Below are 15,061 nucleotides of genomic sequence, written 5' to 3' on the forward strand. Positions count from 1 at the left end.
GCCAAAATGTGTGGTATGGTAATGCAGGGGTGCTCTCTGGAGCTTTGAACCAGGTCTCTGTCACTGCACAGATGTCGATGTTGTCCATTTTAAGGAGTGCCTCAAGTAAGTGCATTTTGAGGTTTAGACTTCTAGCATTGAGTAACATTACCTTCAGAGTTTGCTTGCTTGTACCTGTTATGGTGGTGAATTTGGCATTTAAACCTTGCCTAAAAAAGGCACTATAGGTGTGGCAAGAGCATTTACCAGTGTCCGGAATCCCAGGGGTGACAGGTGCAGGCCATCTTTGGAAAAGCATCGTGGTCTGTCGACCATGTCATCCCAGGCAGACAGATACTGGATCCTCTTAGAATGACACCAGAAACTTAGCCAATTGCTGAAGTCAATCATTTTGGCCTTGTACTTGTACTTGTTGGTATCATTCTGGGTGATGACAGGATGCTACTCGGGGCTAGGGTCATACCTGCCTGGGCTACAAGATCCGAGAGCTCCTCCATGTCTCTTTTCATGCAGTCCAGGGAGGTATGTCTCAGGTCATTCACACCAACATGGACAATGACAGAGTCGTATTTGTACTTGTTGTGGAGTGACCTGAGTGCGTCCATTATGTGTCGGATCCTGGCACCCAACAGGCAACTGACAGTAACTTTCTCCTTGTTTAACCTGGTGAGTGGGACATCATTGTGCCTGACTATAGAATCACCTATGGCTAGTGTGTTGGGTACATGGTTTGCCTTATAGGCTGAGTGGCACACTGATTTTGTGGGCTATGTGTCATTTGGGTAGTGTTGGGGGGTGGTGGTTGTCTGCGTTTCAGCTTGGGAGGTCTCTTTTGCTTGAGCAGACTTTTATTAAGAGCCTCCGTGAATGTGGGTGTGTGTTTTATGTTTCTATGTATGGGTTTTGGTAGTGTGGGTTTTGAAGGACTATGTGTTGAGTGTGGTTTGGTGCAGCTGTTAACCTTCTCCTCTTGACTGTCTAGTCCAGTCTTGACTGGAGAGAGCTTGGCTTCCAGTTTGGCTATATAAGTGCAACTCTCACAGGTTGTAGTGTTTGGTGGTAGGAGGAGAGGGTTATCAGTGTACGAGGCAATTGCTAATGCCCAGATTCATCAGGTGGACAGGAAAAAACACCAGGAGCTGACCCATGGGTATGCCTGGATAAGTGCTTTTATTTAAGTACTAAGAACTGTTTTCCTCTTGACAAGTGAGGAAAGTCAAGTGCTGTAGTAATTTGTAGTTTATTTAGTCCTTACGAGTTTTGACGAAGTGTTGAGCACAAGGAAACAGTTTTGAGTGCTGAAACTAAAAAACTGGCTAGTTCTAGCTAAAGCTAGCTAGTTAACAGCAGTAAATTCATTGGGTGCTGTTTCTGCAATCAGTTGCACGAAAATGCAGTGCTTGATGATTGGTACCATGTTCATTTTAAACACAATCTGTGAATGGAATGTTCTATAGACTTAAGGTGATCACACAAACATAGTTATAAATATCATTTTCATAGTTGTTGGGATTTCCACCTGTAAATAACAAACATTCCTTTTGACGCACCTTGCATTATTATCACTGATGACTGGTACTTACCTTACAGGCATCCTCCTGTCCCTCAATATCTGCTGCACAGATCATGTTTTTTGTCACTGCAGGACCATACTGGTCTCCCCCAACTTTACAATGGGTGTAGGGGACCAGTTTTACTCTAGCTTCTTTCAATTTTTCAGAATAGTAAATTGAAGCTGTAAAATACAAAGATTAAAAATTTGTGATTCATACATTAAACTTTCTGTAACATTTCTTAAAATGTAAGCACAAGATAGGTGTTTCAAGTAATAAATGTAGAACGTTTACTGAACTCATTATATTACATTATATGATATTATTATAATATATTATCATCAGCCAGTAATCAAACTTTAAAGAAAACTACAAAGGCGCGGTGGTACAGCGGTTGCGTTGTTGCCTCACAGCAAGAGGTTCTCCCGTTTGATTCTCAGCTAGTGTGCGGGGAGTGCCTTCTGTGTGGAGTCTGCATGTCCTCCCTGCGGTCGAGCGGCCTCCGAAAGACATGCGTGAATGGGTGTGCCTTCCCTGAAGGTTGGGCATCGAGCTGGCAACTTGACACCATAAAAAACAACTGCCAATCATTAGCGGACTGGAGTTCTGCTGTGGCGACCCCTTACCAGGAAAAGCCGAAAAGACAAAACAACATATGCACAAAATGCCTGAAGGCAGAGCTGTAAAAACTAATCAACCCCCCTTTCTAGCCCTATTTTTCTACAAGGTGTTGTCAGTTGTAGCCAATGTTCTTGATTCAGTGCCACTCGTCTACTTTTTTTGACAAACATATCTGAATGTTGCAAATCTGTCATGCTCTTGCCCTCTTCCTGTCTCTCCCAAATCTTCTTTACCAAATTATCTTCTGCTTTCCTGTGCATGTGCCTGAAATAGTGTAATCGGTTCTTTTTGACCTTTTCTGCAATTGGAGCTACTTTTTCTTCTGCTTTGAAGTCCTCATTTTTTTGTCTGTCCTACAATGTGCTTCCTACCTTATGTCTTAGGCACTTCATTTCCATCACCTCTAGCTTCCTCAACTGTTCTGCTTTTACTGCCCAGGTTTCTATACCATACTGGTCACACCGTTATGTACACCTTACTTTTCAGCTTCTTTGGCATTTTCTATCACACACTACCCCTGAAGCCTCTCTAATTCAGCTTTGAAATAAAGATGCAGATTTCCCTTCACCTCAAACACCCCTCCCAGATACCTGAAGTTGTTATCCTGTTCCGCTTGTTTTCCTTCTTTCTCAGTGCTGTAACAAAGTTGATGAAAAATACTGCAATTGCAATATTGGTGGTAAGACAATCTGTACCCTGAAGAGAGTAATCATTTTTAAAGTGGTGCTGAGAAGTGAATAATGTACTTATCTATCTGCTAATATGTAATGGAGGAGAAAGGAGTAAGCAGGAACATAAGGTCAGCCACCTCATCTCTGTAGCAGGGAAGCCAGTGAAAATTACTGTAGGGGGAGTCAAGTGATGAATGGGACAAGCAAACTAGCATAAACTCACACCAAATGAACCTTATATTTTATGACTGGGTGATCAGAGAAACTGGTGGGTGTGCTATTTTTGGATTTCTGCCATAACTTGATTTGATACTTCACATATAGTTGGGGTGTGGTGGTAGTGGGACTAGAATGACAAGGCACATGGAAAACTAAATGGCTAGGAGAACACAGATAGCAGTTCTAAGTGAGGTACTGTCAGTAGAAGAACTGACAAGGGAAGTGCAATTTTTAGATTTGAGGTCAGCTTTACCTGAGATATTAGTGTCAGATAATGCACAAGGCAGGAAATGTGTCTTTACAGATAGCAGGAGATAAGAGTAGTTGTAAAAATGGGGGTTAGTCTTTGAAAGGCAAGACGAATGGGCAGAAAATAGCATGTATTAACATTTATACCATAAATTGTAAGGTGCTGCTGTTGGGAAAAGTAACCCTGAGGGTTTAAGAACTAGGAAGAGCACTACAGACAGAAATGATCCACATACATTAATCATAACTGGAATGAACTATTTGAAACAGATTGAGAGGACTGTGTCTAGGACCAATAGGTACTGGGCTACAAGACTCAATTGAGGAAAATGTAATTCTGTACTGTCCAAGACCTCAATACAGTCATAAAACAACACTGTGTAAAGTTCTCAAGGGCTTTCCAGAAAAGGTGCAAGGGGGAGTAGCTAGCATAATTAAAGTAGGAGACCTGTTATGCTATAAAAATAGGAATGCGTATGGGAGTGGAAAGAAGGAAGAGTGGGGTGTGTTATGTGTACACACTGAAAAGGGGGTACAGTGAGGGTCAAAAATGCAGGTAGGCAAAAGAAAATGGCAGAAATAAATCAATGGGACTACATAATTCAGATATTTGAAGGTTTTACTTCACAGAGAAGGTGGTTGATCACTGAATGATTTATTAGAACGAGATGAAACACACCATAAAAGATATGTTTAAGATGGTTTTAGATAGGTAAGATGTGGAAGAAAATGGGATGGGTAGGCCAGCTACTAAAAATGGGCAGACAACATAGAATCTAGTCCTTTTTTTGCTGGCACACTGATATGTCTATGTTTGTATGCTAAGTAAACTTAATTCTCAGTCATGTTATCAATATTGCTAAAAAGATTATCCTGTTTAATTTAAGTGCATTTGCCATATGACTTCATTTGACAAGTAAAGATGCAGAAATCAACCTCTGATCCTCTATTTAAAGTCGAGGGATAAAAAAACAATATTAAAAGCTATTACTCCATCTCCCTTATACTGACTTATATACCTTATACTCCCAATACTGACTGACCATAGCCTTGTTGAATAAATAATCAAGTTTACACTTTTTTCTTTCTTGGAATTTCCATGTGTGGTATTGATATCTATAATAAAACCAGTCATCAAAGCACACATTGCATGAGAGATCGTGCATTGCCTTTACCTGGCCACCACTTTTGCTAGTGCACACTGCTTAATCCTCCTTCTGTCAGAGTATTTCAGGAATTAGGTCACTTACTGACTGACTGATTGACTTATTGACTCGCACACTCACTCACTACTTCAGATAACTTCCTTGTCTTTTCTCTGTTGCCCAAATGGGACACCCTGAAATCTGATTTTACTAGATCTTTGAAGGATGACTCTGATTCTCCCTTCAGGGCAAGCAAACCAGTATCGTCGGGGTCCTCTAGGCTGGCATCATGACTACAGCACAAACTATTTTAAAACAATACCAGGCAAAACTGTCAGCAGGCTTACTTTCTTTTTCCTTCCCGTATCCTGACACTTCACAATCTGTCCAATCTGGAAGCTGTAATCCCTTCTCAGGAAGGCAGACCGTTCGAATAGATGATGCTTCCTGTGCACATTTCCCAGTGCTTGACTTAATCTTCAGTAAAACTGTAAGAGAGAAACAAAACAAATTCATCACTTCCTACATAGTGTGTGCCACAGCAGTTTACCTGTTGTAAAACGGTTTTCTAGTTCCTGTTTCCAAGCTGTATCCTCTGTTGTCATTTGGATGAAATTACACAAAATTAAGAACCTCATCCTGCTGTAGTCAACAGCATTTTTTGAGTGTCCAGCAAACAAGTTCTTAATGGGTTTTTCTGCTTGTCAATCAGATTGCCTAATTTTCATCCCATAATTCTGAGAAATAGCCCAGTCTGTGTTAGAACCCACTTACAGGTAAATATAAATTGTGAATGTAACAAAATGGAACCCATTCTTCCATGTTTCAGATGATGGCATTGCACTATGCTATGATTAAAAAGCAATGTGCCTAGCCTAGAAACTAACATACTCTACTGTTAACTGTCTGGCTTCAATGTTCACAGGCCTTAAGGACCTTTGAGGCCACAGACCTGAAAGTGTTATTTTGAATAAAAAAGTACCCAGACCGGGTTCCATTAAGAAACAAGACACCAATGCATGAGCACAAGGAGAATATGTAGCGTTTGGCATGTGCTGACCAATGACCAAACGGGGTGGTTACAGGACAGAATCACTTTATATGCTAATGGATTAAAGCCAGAATGCTGCAAAGGAAAGCAGTCGTGTGAATAAACCATCAAAAGAAGGAGATACAGTATCATGTAGTTCTTTGACAATCAGAAAAATTTACCAGAGCTTAATGTTTTTCCATAACGTCTAAGTAATCAAAAGTTATCAAATCATATCTTGCTAAGATAAGCTGTTACTACTCATAAAAGAGTGACATAAGGAAACAAAATGAGAGAAATCATTAAGTACGGCAACAAAAAATAAAATTTACAAAATTCAAATACATTACATTCCTAAAGTAAGTATAATTACCATGTCTATACTCCACACACTCCACCTATGAATGCCATCCAACTCCACACCTGATGCACCTTCTTATGATAGCATACATTCAGAAATGCTCATCATGCGGTGGTCTGAACTCCTAATTATAATTTAACTGGCTGTGCCAAGCTACATTCCTAGTACCATTTTTTTTTTTTTTTTTTTTTTTTACATACCCTAGATGTAAATTTCTTGCTGAGTTAGAGAGAGTGATTAGTTCAGACTTCTCAACATATGGGCATCCAGCAACTAAACTCTAATGGATGAGTGACAGTCAGGTTCAAACAGTATTTGGCTGGTAGCTCATCATGGAAGTCAGAAGGCGGTGGTATCAGTTACTGGTTCATTCAGCAAATAATCATTTATTTAGTACACATGTGAGTCTGGAGAGATGGACATTGGGTCATAGATTCATATCAAGCTTATGACCTAGTGGCTTTCAAGAAGCTTGACCACTCTTGGCCTATACTGAACCTTAAGAATTGACATGTTTTCTTCTAGTTCTGAGTTAAAGGTGAAAAATGTTGACACTTTTCATGAGGGGAGGGAGCATATTACAAAATGGAGGGAGGCAATGGACAAGTAATCAGTCTGGTATGCTACTGTCTATAACGGAGGTTTTAATGTTGATTGCACATGCATGTGTTTGCATGTATGCTGGCCTCCTGTACAGTGCATTCTAACTACTGTTTTAAAGAATAGGGGGTCCATCATGGTTCTGAAAGCAATGTGATTCAGTAACATTGACCACTCAAAATCCTCACTCTAAAACCACAGCATAATGATGGGTACTCAAAGACTCTGTAAACGATGCTGTAGATAACTAATCAGAAATCTGCAAAACTGAGAGACAACCATCCTGTACTATCCCACTGCCATACAGCACACAACCCCTGAAAGTATGATGCATCCTGAGCAAGTAGGTAGGATGTCATGTATACACTTGCTTCCACAACATCAACAAGGCTTCTCTGTTTCAGTGATAAGGAACGTACTGCTTAAAGGTCTGGCGAGTCTCAGCACATCTGAACCAGAGTCAGCATGTAACAGACAATGGATGCTATCTGGTGAGATTAACTCAAGCACACTTCAGCAGGCAAGAAGGCATGGGATAAAATCTCATTAAATTAAAAAAAAATGTCAAAGTAATTTCTTTAAAATACCAAAAGCAAAAAAATCTCGTGTTAAAAATACTCCTCAACACTAAACATTTGGTGGATAAATGTTATATGTACAAGTAGAATGAGTTCCACATGAAGATCATTTGTGTGTGTTTTTCTTTACAGTGTTCTATTTTCAGACATTATACTACCCACAGTTGCAGACCTCAAAACATTACGGAATTATTTTGGTTTTCTCCCTTCCCTCCCACAAAAAAAGAAAAAGAAAAAATGTGCATTTAGAGATGGTACAAGCTAACAAAGCTCTTGCACTTAATTGTGTTTGTTGTGACTAAAGAGGGAGAGAAGTGTTTCATACCGATATCATTGTCAAAGGTTATTGAGTTAAAAGCTTCATGTGAGAAGTATTCTTCCACCTCAAACTTCTGCTCCTCATCAGATGGCTGGACTCGATAAGTCCGTCCTAGCACCACTTTTAACTGGTCTGGTCGAAGTCTAAGAAAAGTGAGAGAAGAGCATTAATTAAATAATTTTTAGGGTATGCAGTATTTTTTTAAAGGAGTGAAAAATTCTAACTAATGATGTAAACTAAACATGCAAAACCTGTTCAAACATTATCACTACTTATTTACCAGACCTGAAATCCCACAGTGGTTAAGGCATCTAGATTTTAGACCTTTATGTGGAATTTGTATACAATTTTGTGCACTCATATAATGTAACTATTTCATTTATTGTGGCTGAGATGGCTGTGCAAGGTCAGACTACCTACTCTTTTTCTTCTTTGGCTTTTGTGTTAGCACAGAAGGTTATGAGATATCACAAGCTTCATTCTGTGGTCATGGGTTTGATTCCCACAGTCTCCAAGTGCACTGTGAGAGTTTGAATAAGCCATTTAACTAGACAGTATTCCAGGGTTGCTCCTGAAAGGAAAGACTTGTACCTAGTGGACATTCTTGTGCAACTAACAATGGGCAAAACTGCAATTCAAACTGTAGCCTGTTACAGATCATCCATCATGTCCTAGGACCCCCATTCCACATTTCTGGAAACACTGGGAAACATAAAGGTCCTACCAAACACCCTGATATTGGGTGATTTCAATTACCCAAATATTAACTGAGAGAACTACTCAAGTACTAACTCCCTTGCCCAACATTTCCTAGAATTTATAAACTCAAACACCTTGGATCAACTGGTCAACACCCCCACCAGAGGTGACAACATATTGGACCTGGTCATCACCAACATGGACGACTGGTGTGGTCAACCCCTCGCTGGTTAGATCTGACCATAAGCTTATCACTCTGGATAGCCACATTCTGCCCCCACCCCTGGTCAAAGAAACCACCGTGAAAAACTTTTCAAAAGCAAACTTCACATTACTTAAGACCGAGGTGGAAAGTTTCAAAGCCCCCATGCTAAAGGATAATGCTGCCCAAACTGCAAAATCCTTCACTAATGCAGTCTATGGGCACCTACAAGAATTCATGGATCGTGCTATCCCAAGCAAAACCAAGACTCGCTCCTCCAAGAAAAGGAAACCAGTCTGCTGGATCCCTGCCATAAACAAGCTATACAATAGGAGGAGGAAACTAGTACAGAAAAGAGTAAAATCCCAAGAAGGGAAGACATCCCTGCTCAGTATCAGCAAGAAACTATGATCCCTCATAAAATCATCCAAGGCTAGCTTCAAAAGAAAAATTGCCAAGGACTCCAAAGATAACCACAAGGCATTCTTTAGCTATGTCAAGAATCTAAGTGGCATTTCTCAGATCTGCTCGAAGTTAGTGCAGAATGGCACAAAATACACTGAACCGATCAATATCGCCAACATCCTGGCAGACAGGTTCAGTGCAAACTTCACCCCCTCTCACCCCCAAAAGGGCCCATAACCATACCAGAAGAATGTAGGGCCCCTGAAATCACAGACAGGTTAAAACAGCCCTCTCCAAAGCCAAAAACACAGCATCAGTGGGACTGGACAGTGTCCCAGGATGCGTCCTACAAGAGCTCAAAGATGAACTAACCCCTTACCTAAACTCACTGTTCAAACTCAGTCTCTCCACAGGCTACGTGCCTATAGAGTGGCACACAGCAACGGTTATTCCGCTCCACAAAGGTGGAGCCACAACAGACCCTGGGAACTATTGCCCTATAAGCTTGACTAGCTTGGTCTGCAAGGCTATGGAGTGCATCATCATGGATCTCAATAACAAAGACATTGGGAACCTCCAAACACTGGACCCTACCCAGTTCGGCTTTGTTAAGGGCAGATCATGCCTCCTAAACCTGGTGGATGTCTTTGAGACAGTTACCAAGGCTATAGACGAGGGAAAGGTGGTCCACCCAGCCTACTTAGACCTTGCAAAGGCCTTCAACACCATTCCCCAGTTCACCAGCCTGAACATAAACCCCTACGTCACGAGATGGGTTGCCAACTGGCTCACAGATAGAACCCACATGGTAAGAGTTGCGGAAGCTAGGTCTAACTCTAAACCGGTTACAAGTGGCATTCCCCAAGGCTCAGTCCTAGACTCCTCCTTTTCGGCATATACTTCTCAGAGGTACAGACAAGCACAGGAGTACTATGGCTGAGCAAGTTCGCAGACGATTGCAAACTAGGGGCTATAATTGACTCTCTGGCTGAGACAGACATCCTCCAAAAGGGTCTCACTGAGACAGATACCTGGTGTCAAAACCAGGCCTCAAGCTTAATGCCAAAAACTGCATAGTCATCCCCTTTGGAAAAAACAAAGTACCCACAAACTATCACATAGGTGGTAGCCCCCTAAATATGGAAGATGTATTAAGGGATCTAGGGACCCAAGTAGATAGTAATCTCTCCTTTGATAATCACATTGCCAAAGTGGTTAGAAAATCCTTCTATGTGGCCCACCTAATCACAAAAGGGTTTGCATCCAGATCAAAAGAGGTCATTGTACCCCTCTATGCATCACTCATCAGACCCATCATAGAGTACAACGCCCCATTTGAGATGTACCTTACAAGACACCTACAACAGCTGGAAAGGCCACAGAAGTACCTCACCAAGAGGATCACTGGCCTAAAACAGATGCCCCATGCAGCTCAACTGAAGAAACTCCAGCTGTACTCGGTTGCATGCCGCTACTCAGAGGTGATCTCTGCCTGACATACAAGGCCATGTCCAACCCAGAATTGACGGATCCACCTAAAGAAAACCATATCCCCTCGAACCACACGCTCTAGGGATCTAAACTTCACCACAACAATAAAGAGGATGTGCTGGAGGGATAGATTCCTGTCCCAGAGACTTCTCATACTCTGGAACAAGATTCCAATCTACATTAGGCAGAGCTCCTCACTAGCACTCTCAAAGAGAAACTTTGACGAGTGGATGGGAAGCAGAAAGTTTACTCCAGGGATCACTTCAGTGGCTCTGCTGGAGAGAGGCACAGGGAACTAATCTAAGGAGGGGGCGAAAGCCAGTATATTCCGGCTAGACTTATAAATGCCTTCGGGCAGATAGCCTAGTACCTACCTATGAACCTATAAATGAAATAAGTCCTTCTTCATGTCTTCAGCCTTTGTATATATTATTGCTTCTCTTCTGCAGCCTTTACTCATTTTTTTCTTTACATAGTGAGTGGCTTCTGTTTTGCAATTCTTATTGGGATAATTTATCTGATTTTATTTATATTCATACCATTTGTTTTCTTCATTTGTAATTTTAATAGCAGTATAGCAGACAGTCTGTGAAAATAGCTTAAATATATAGACCAAAGACAAATTTACTATCTTCCTATGATGAGGTTATCAACTAGCTTTGTCCCTGAGGTTTGGTAGACATCAGTTGTGATACTACTACACAAACAAATTACAAATCCATCAGCCTGATGAGCTTCATTTACAATTCCACGGAAGGGGTCAAAACAGGTCCGACAAATTATAGCATAAAAAATGTTACAAGACTAGACCTCCAGTGTTTTGGCTTTGTTAATGGTTGATCCCATTTAATGAATTTGATGAATTTCTTTTTTGAGAGGATAGCTCAAGTCGTGGACAGTAATCACACTGTACAGCATACATTGACCTTGCCAAGGCACTTGCCATATACCAACATTTTCCAAAAGCTAAATGAGGTCCAAATTGATCCCTCTGTAGTTAGATGTTGGAGGGACAGAATCCACACTGTGAGGTTAGCAGAACAGACAGTGTGGAAGTAACTAATGGAGTACTACTGGGATATGTGCTGGAACCTCTGCTGTTGGGCATATACTTTTCTGATCTCCAAATCAAAAATGGGGAACTCTGGTTAACAGAGTCTGCAGGTAATACAATCAAATGATAATAGCTAGTACTCTAAAAATGGACTTTGAATGCTAAAAACTGCAATATTGTTGCATTTGACAAAAGAACAAACCATCCACCCAGCTTATAGTATAGAAAGTGCCCCACTCCAAAACAAAGATGTTATAAGAGACTTTGAAATATAATTCCCTCTCCTTTGATCTTCATGTTACAGTAGTGGTCAGGAAATCCTTCTATTTATCACAGCTGATTGCAAAAGGTATTTCCTCCAGTCCCAAAGAAGTCCTTACTCACCTATATTTTGCATTAATAGACCCATCATCAAATACACTTCCCACTATGGGGTGTATCTTACTTCAAAAGACTTTCGGCTTTTCTCGTTTAGGGGTCGCCACAGCGGAACTCTTGTCCGCTCATAATTGGCAGTAGATTTTTACACTGCCGAGTTGCCAGCCCGATGCCCAACCTTCAATGAAGGCATGCCCATTCACGCTCGCACCTACCTGCATGTCTTTAGCGTCACTCGACCACGGGGAAGACATGCAGACTCCACACAGAAGGCGCTCCAGCTGAGAATCAAACGGGAGAACCTCTTGCTGTCAGGTGACAATGTTAACCGCTGCACCACCACAGCTTATGGGGTGTGGAGAGACCCTAAAGTTTTCTGACAAAAAAGATCATAGGCCTAAAGGACGTGAACTACCAAAAAAGGTTGGAGGCCTTGTCCCTTTATTCACTGTAATATAGACTCCTTAGGGGAGATCTGTTTTTGGACTTCTGCACCATTAAGGATCTGGCAGTCTAAGACCTCTTATTTCTCCACAAATCAAGCAGTCTACTGAACATCAGAATGAGAAATCTGAATCCACTTTAGCAAATAAACAATTCAAAATGGAGAGACAGCTGTCATGGAATGACAACCTCTTCTCTGGAACAAAGTTTGTCTCCAGATCAAGTAATGTGACACACTATCTTCCTTTAAGAAGGAATTAGACAATTGGATGGGAATTCATAAATTCACCCCCCCCATAATAAGCAAATTATCTCTCTTTGAAAAAGGAGGTAAGCTCTAAGGGTGAGTACTGGTCAGGTGTAAATGGTCACGTGGCCCAGTTGCCTTTTACATTCTAAAATTCTATGATTTTCCTGGAAAATGCACATGTGCACACATACAGACACAATCTCAAACACACACACCACTCTAGTGATACTTAGCAAATGATTATTTGTTACCTGTTGAACTCAAGATGTTCTTTGTGTTTCACTGTTCCAGTCATTACATTTGGGTAATCTGCTGGCAGGTTGCCCTCAGTCAGCCTGAATATCAAAGTCTTGGGTCCTGCGTCGGTTGCTGTCTCTTCTTCCATAACGTTAGGTCGTCGGGGTATAAAAAATGCAGCTGATGCCATTTTCTTTAGTCTTTCTTGCCACGCGGTGCCCAAAGCAGAAGCAGTTCGCAAGTGCCGGTCGGCCGACTCCTGAAATTTTCACATTTGAGTTTCAGAACCAAAGTCTTCAATTAAAGCTAAGTACCCCGTTGGGGAAACTTTTTCTTGCTCCTTTCCGATGTCAGTAAAAGTTAATAATTGCATTACTTGTAGGAAGCAAATACCTCATAAGGATTTACATTTGTACTGTATTCCTTGCCTAGGCCCAGATCATAATGTGCTTTGCTGTCAGTTTTGTGCTAGATTCAACCAATGCACTATTAAGCGTCGGTATGTCTTTGCTTTTAAATATTTTGGAAACAGATTTAACTACCCTGAAATGTCATCAAATAGTAATCCGACTACTGGAGTTCACAAAAAACGCAAAGAAAAGGACAGAGACAGACTGTCGAGGTCCAAAACCGACGACGAAGCTTCTCCTAAGCCAGTCGCCGGTTTGCCGGTACTCAGTGAGGCGCCTTCACAGCCCCTGATACCCGCTACATTCGAGTCGCAGGCCTCTACCGAGACCCATGTGGAGTTAGGCATGCTGCAAGATTCTCAATGTATTGTACTCGCGGATGTCTTTCCCTCGGATGGGTCCGGAGCCGCTGAGCAGGCACTAGTTTCTGAGGGTGTTTTCAGGCCTCAGCATTTCTATATAAAACTGACGCCAGATTCAAAAACAAAGATAAAAGCAACTCCTAAGGCCAAATAAAAACGACGCATGAGCCACGTGCTCAGGCCTCTATGCCCAAGAAATAGATGATCAAAATGGCTGAAGACTTAATTACCTTGATCAGGGGCTCCCACCCCCCACACACTGATAAGAGGCCTAGGCAAGACACTGATTATGAATCTTCAGATCAGGTTTCTATTTCTTCTGATCAGGAATTTTCTATACCACCCTATGAGGATTCGGATGCAGAGGAATCCATTCCATCTGCTTCCCCTCCTGAAGATGATTCTTTTGGTGAAACCTTGCATACTTTGAGGGAACATTTTCATTGGGAGAGTCAAGATTTCTCAGAATCAAAAAAGACGCTTAGGGATTTCCTTCTTCTCCCTCAACATCGGCCTTTGGCCATATCTCCTGTTTTAGACATTGTTGATGATGTGTTTTCGGAATCAAGCATGGCTCTAGATTCCCTACCACCAGCTCCTAGCAAGCCAGACAGATATTACAGGGTTCCTGACTCCCACAAATTTTTATTCAAAAATCCTGCTGCTGACCCTGAAACTATCTCACACGGTCCCAAAGGTGTAAAGGCCTCAACAACTAAGAATCCTACCCCCTCTTATAGAGATTTCAGGGCGCTGGATAGATGGGGAAAGAAGGTTTATACGTCTGCAACTTTGGCAATTAGGGCCTTAAACTGCCAATTTCATGTGCTTAAATATCAACAGCATCTTATGGGATTAGTGAAACAGAAAATGATGTTGATTTCTGAATGTGTGGAAAATAAAGAATTGCAATAATTATTGCATGCATCAGAACAGGTTGAAAAGCATACTTTGCAATGTGGTTTTGATTCCTTGGAGGCCTCCTGCAGGGCTGCAGTTACTGGATCTGTGATTAGAAGGCATGCCTGGCTCAAAGAGCAAAATCTGCCTGATCATGTTAAAGCTAAATTGTTGGATACCCCTTTACAGCATGATACTTTGTTTGGTAATAAGGCATAAGAGGTTTTAAAGAAAATGGAAGACAAAGCTAAGTCTATGCAAACTGTAAAAGACTTCTTACAAGTGCAGCCACCAAGATTCAGTAGACACTAGCCTACAAAAAATTGGTCCTTTCCTGTGTCCAACAGGGGCAAATCCAGGTGCTCAAAAGGCTCTAGATACCAATCACAAGGTTCCTACAGTTCAAAGCAATTGGGTGCCTCTACCTCCAAATCTGGAGGAAACAAAGCACAACCCCACAGTAAACAGTCTCAATGACTTCCCTCTGCCATCACCAAGCACTTATCTTTTGGCAGCCCCCTTAGGGGAAAATCTAGCACTTCATGCACAAAATTGGCAGTTAATAACCCCAGACAAGTGGGTATTAAATATAGTATCCCAGGGATACAGATTTCATTTCCATACCTTGCCAGTTCCAAACGGTTGGCCAGATCTGCCACAAAATCAATGGGCAGAGGCACAGAAACAAGTTACGTCCCTCATGGATATGGGGGCTATTCAGCCAGTACCAGAACTAGGAAAAAGGACAAGGGTTTTACCCAAGACTGTTCTTGGTACCCAGAAAAGACAATGCCTGGTGCCCAATACTGGATTTATTGATTTTGATCGCATTCTTGGACATGCCAAAATGCTGACTTTGCAACAGCTTCTGCCCATGCTGGGC

The 15,061-nt window shown here is 41.6% G+C and overlaps 1 protein-coding gene across 1 annotated transcript in view; it reads right to left on the reverse strand.

The window, feature by feature from the left end:
* Positions 1 to 15,061, reverse strand: part of PLAT (plasminogen activator, tissue type) — a 106,127-nt gene that overhangs the window by 8,916 nt on the left and 82,150 nt on the right. Inside the window, exons 11-13 of the mRNA XM_044082983.1 lie at positions 7,353 to 7,489; positions 4,806 to 4,946; positions 1,584 to 1,735 (exon numbers count right to left, since the gene is read on the reverse strand). Of these exons, the coding sequence (XP_043938918.1) occupies positions 1,584 to 1,735; positions 4,806 to 4,946; positions 7,353 to 7,489 (430 nt within the window). The remainder of the gene's footprint in view (positions 1 to 1,583; positions 1,736 to 4,805; positions 4,947 to 7,352; positions 7,490 to 15,061) is intronic.

Source organism: Protopterus annectens, chromosome 9.part0 (assembly GCF_019279795.1).
Source record: "Protopterus annectens isolate FY-2018-M chromosome 9.part0, PAN1.0, whole genome shotgun sequence".
NCBI classification, from domain to species: domain Eukaryota; kingdom Metazoa; phylum Chordata; order Ceratodontiformes; family Protopteridae; genus Protopterus; species Protopterus annectens.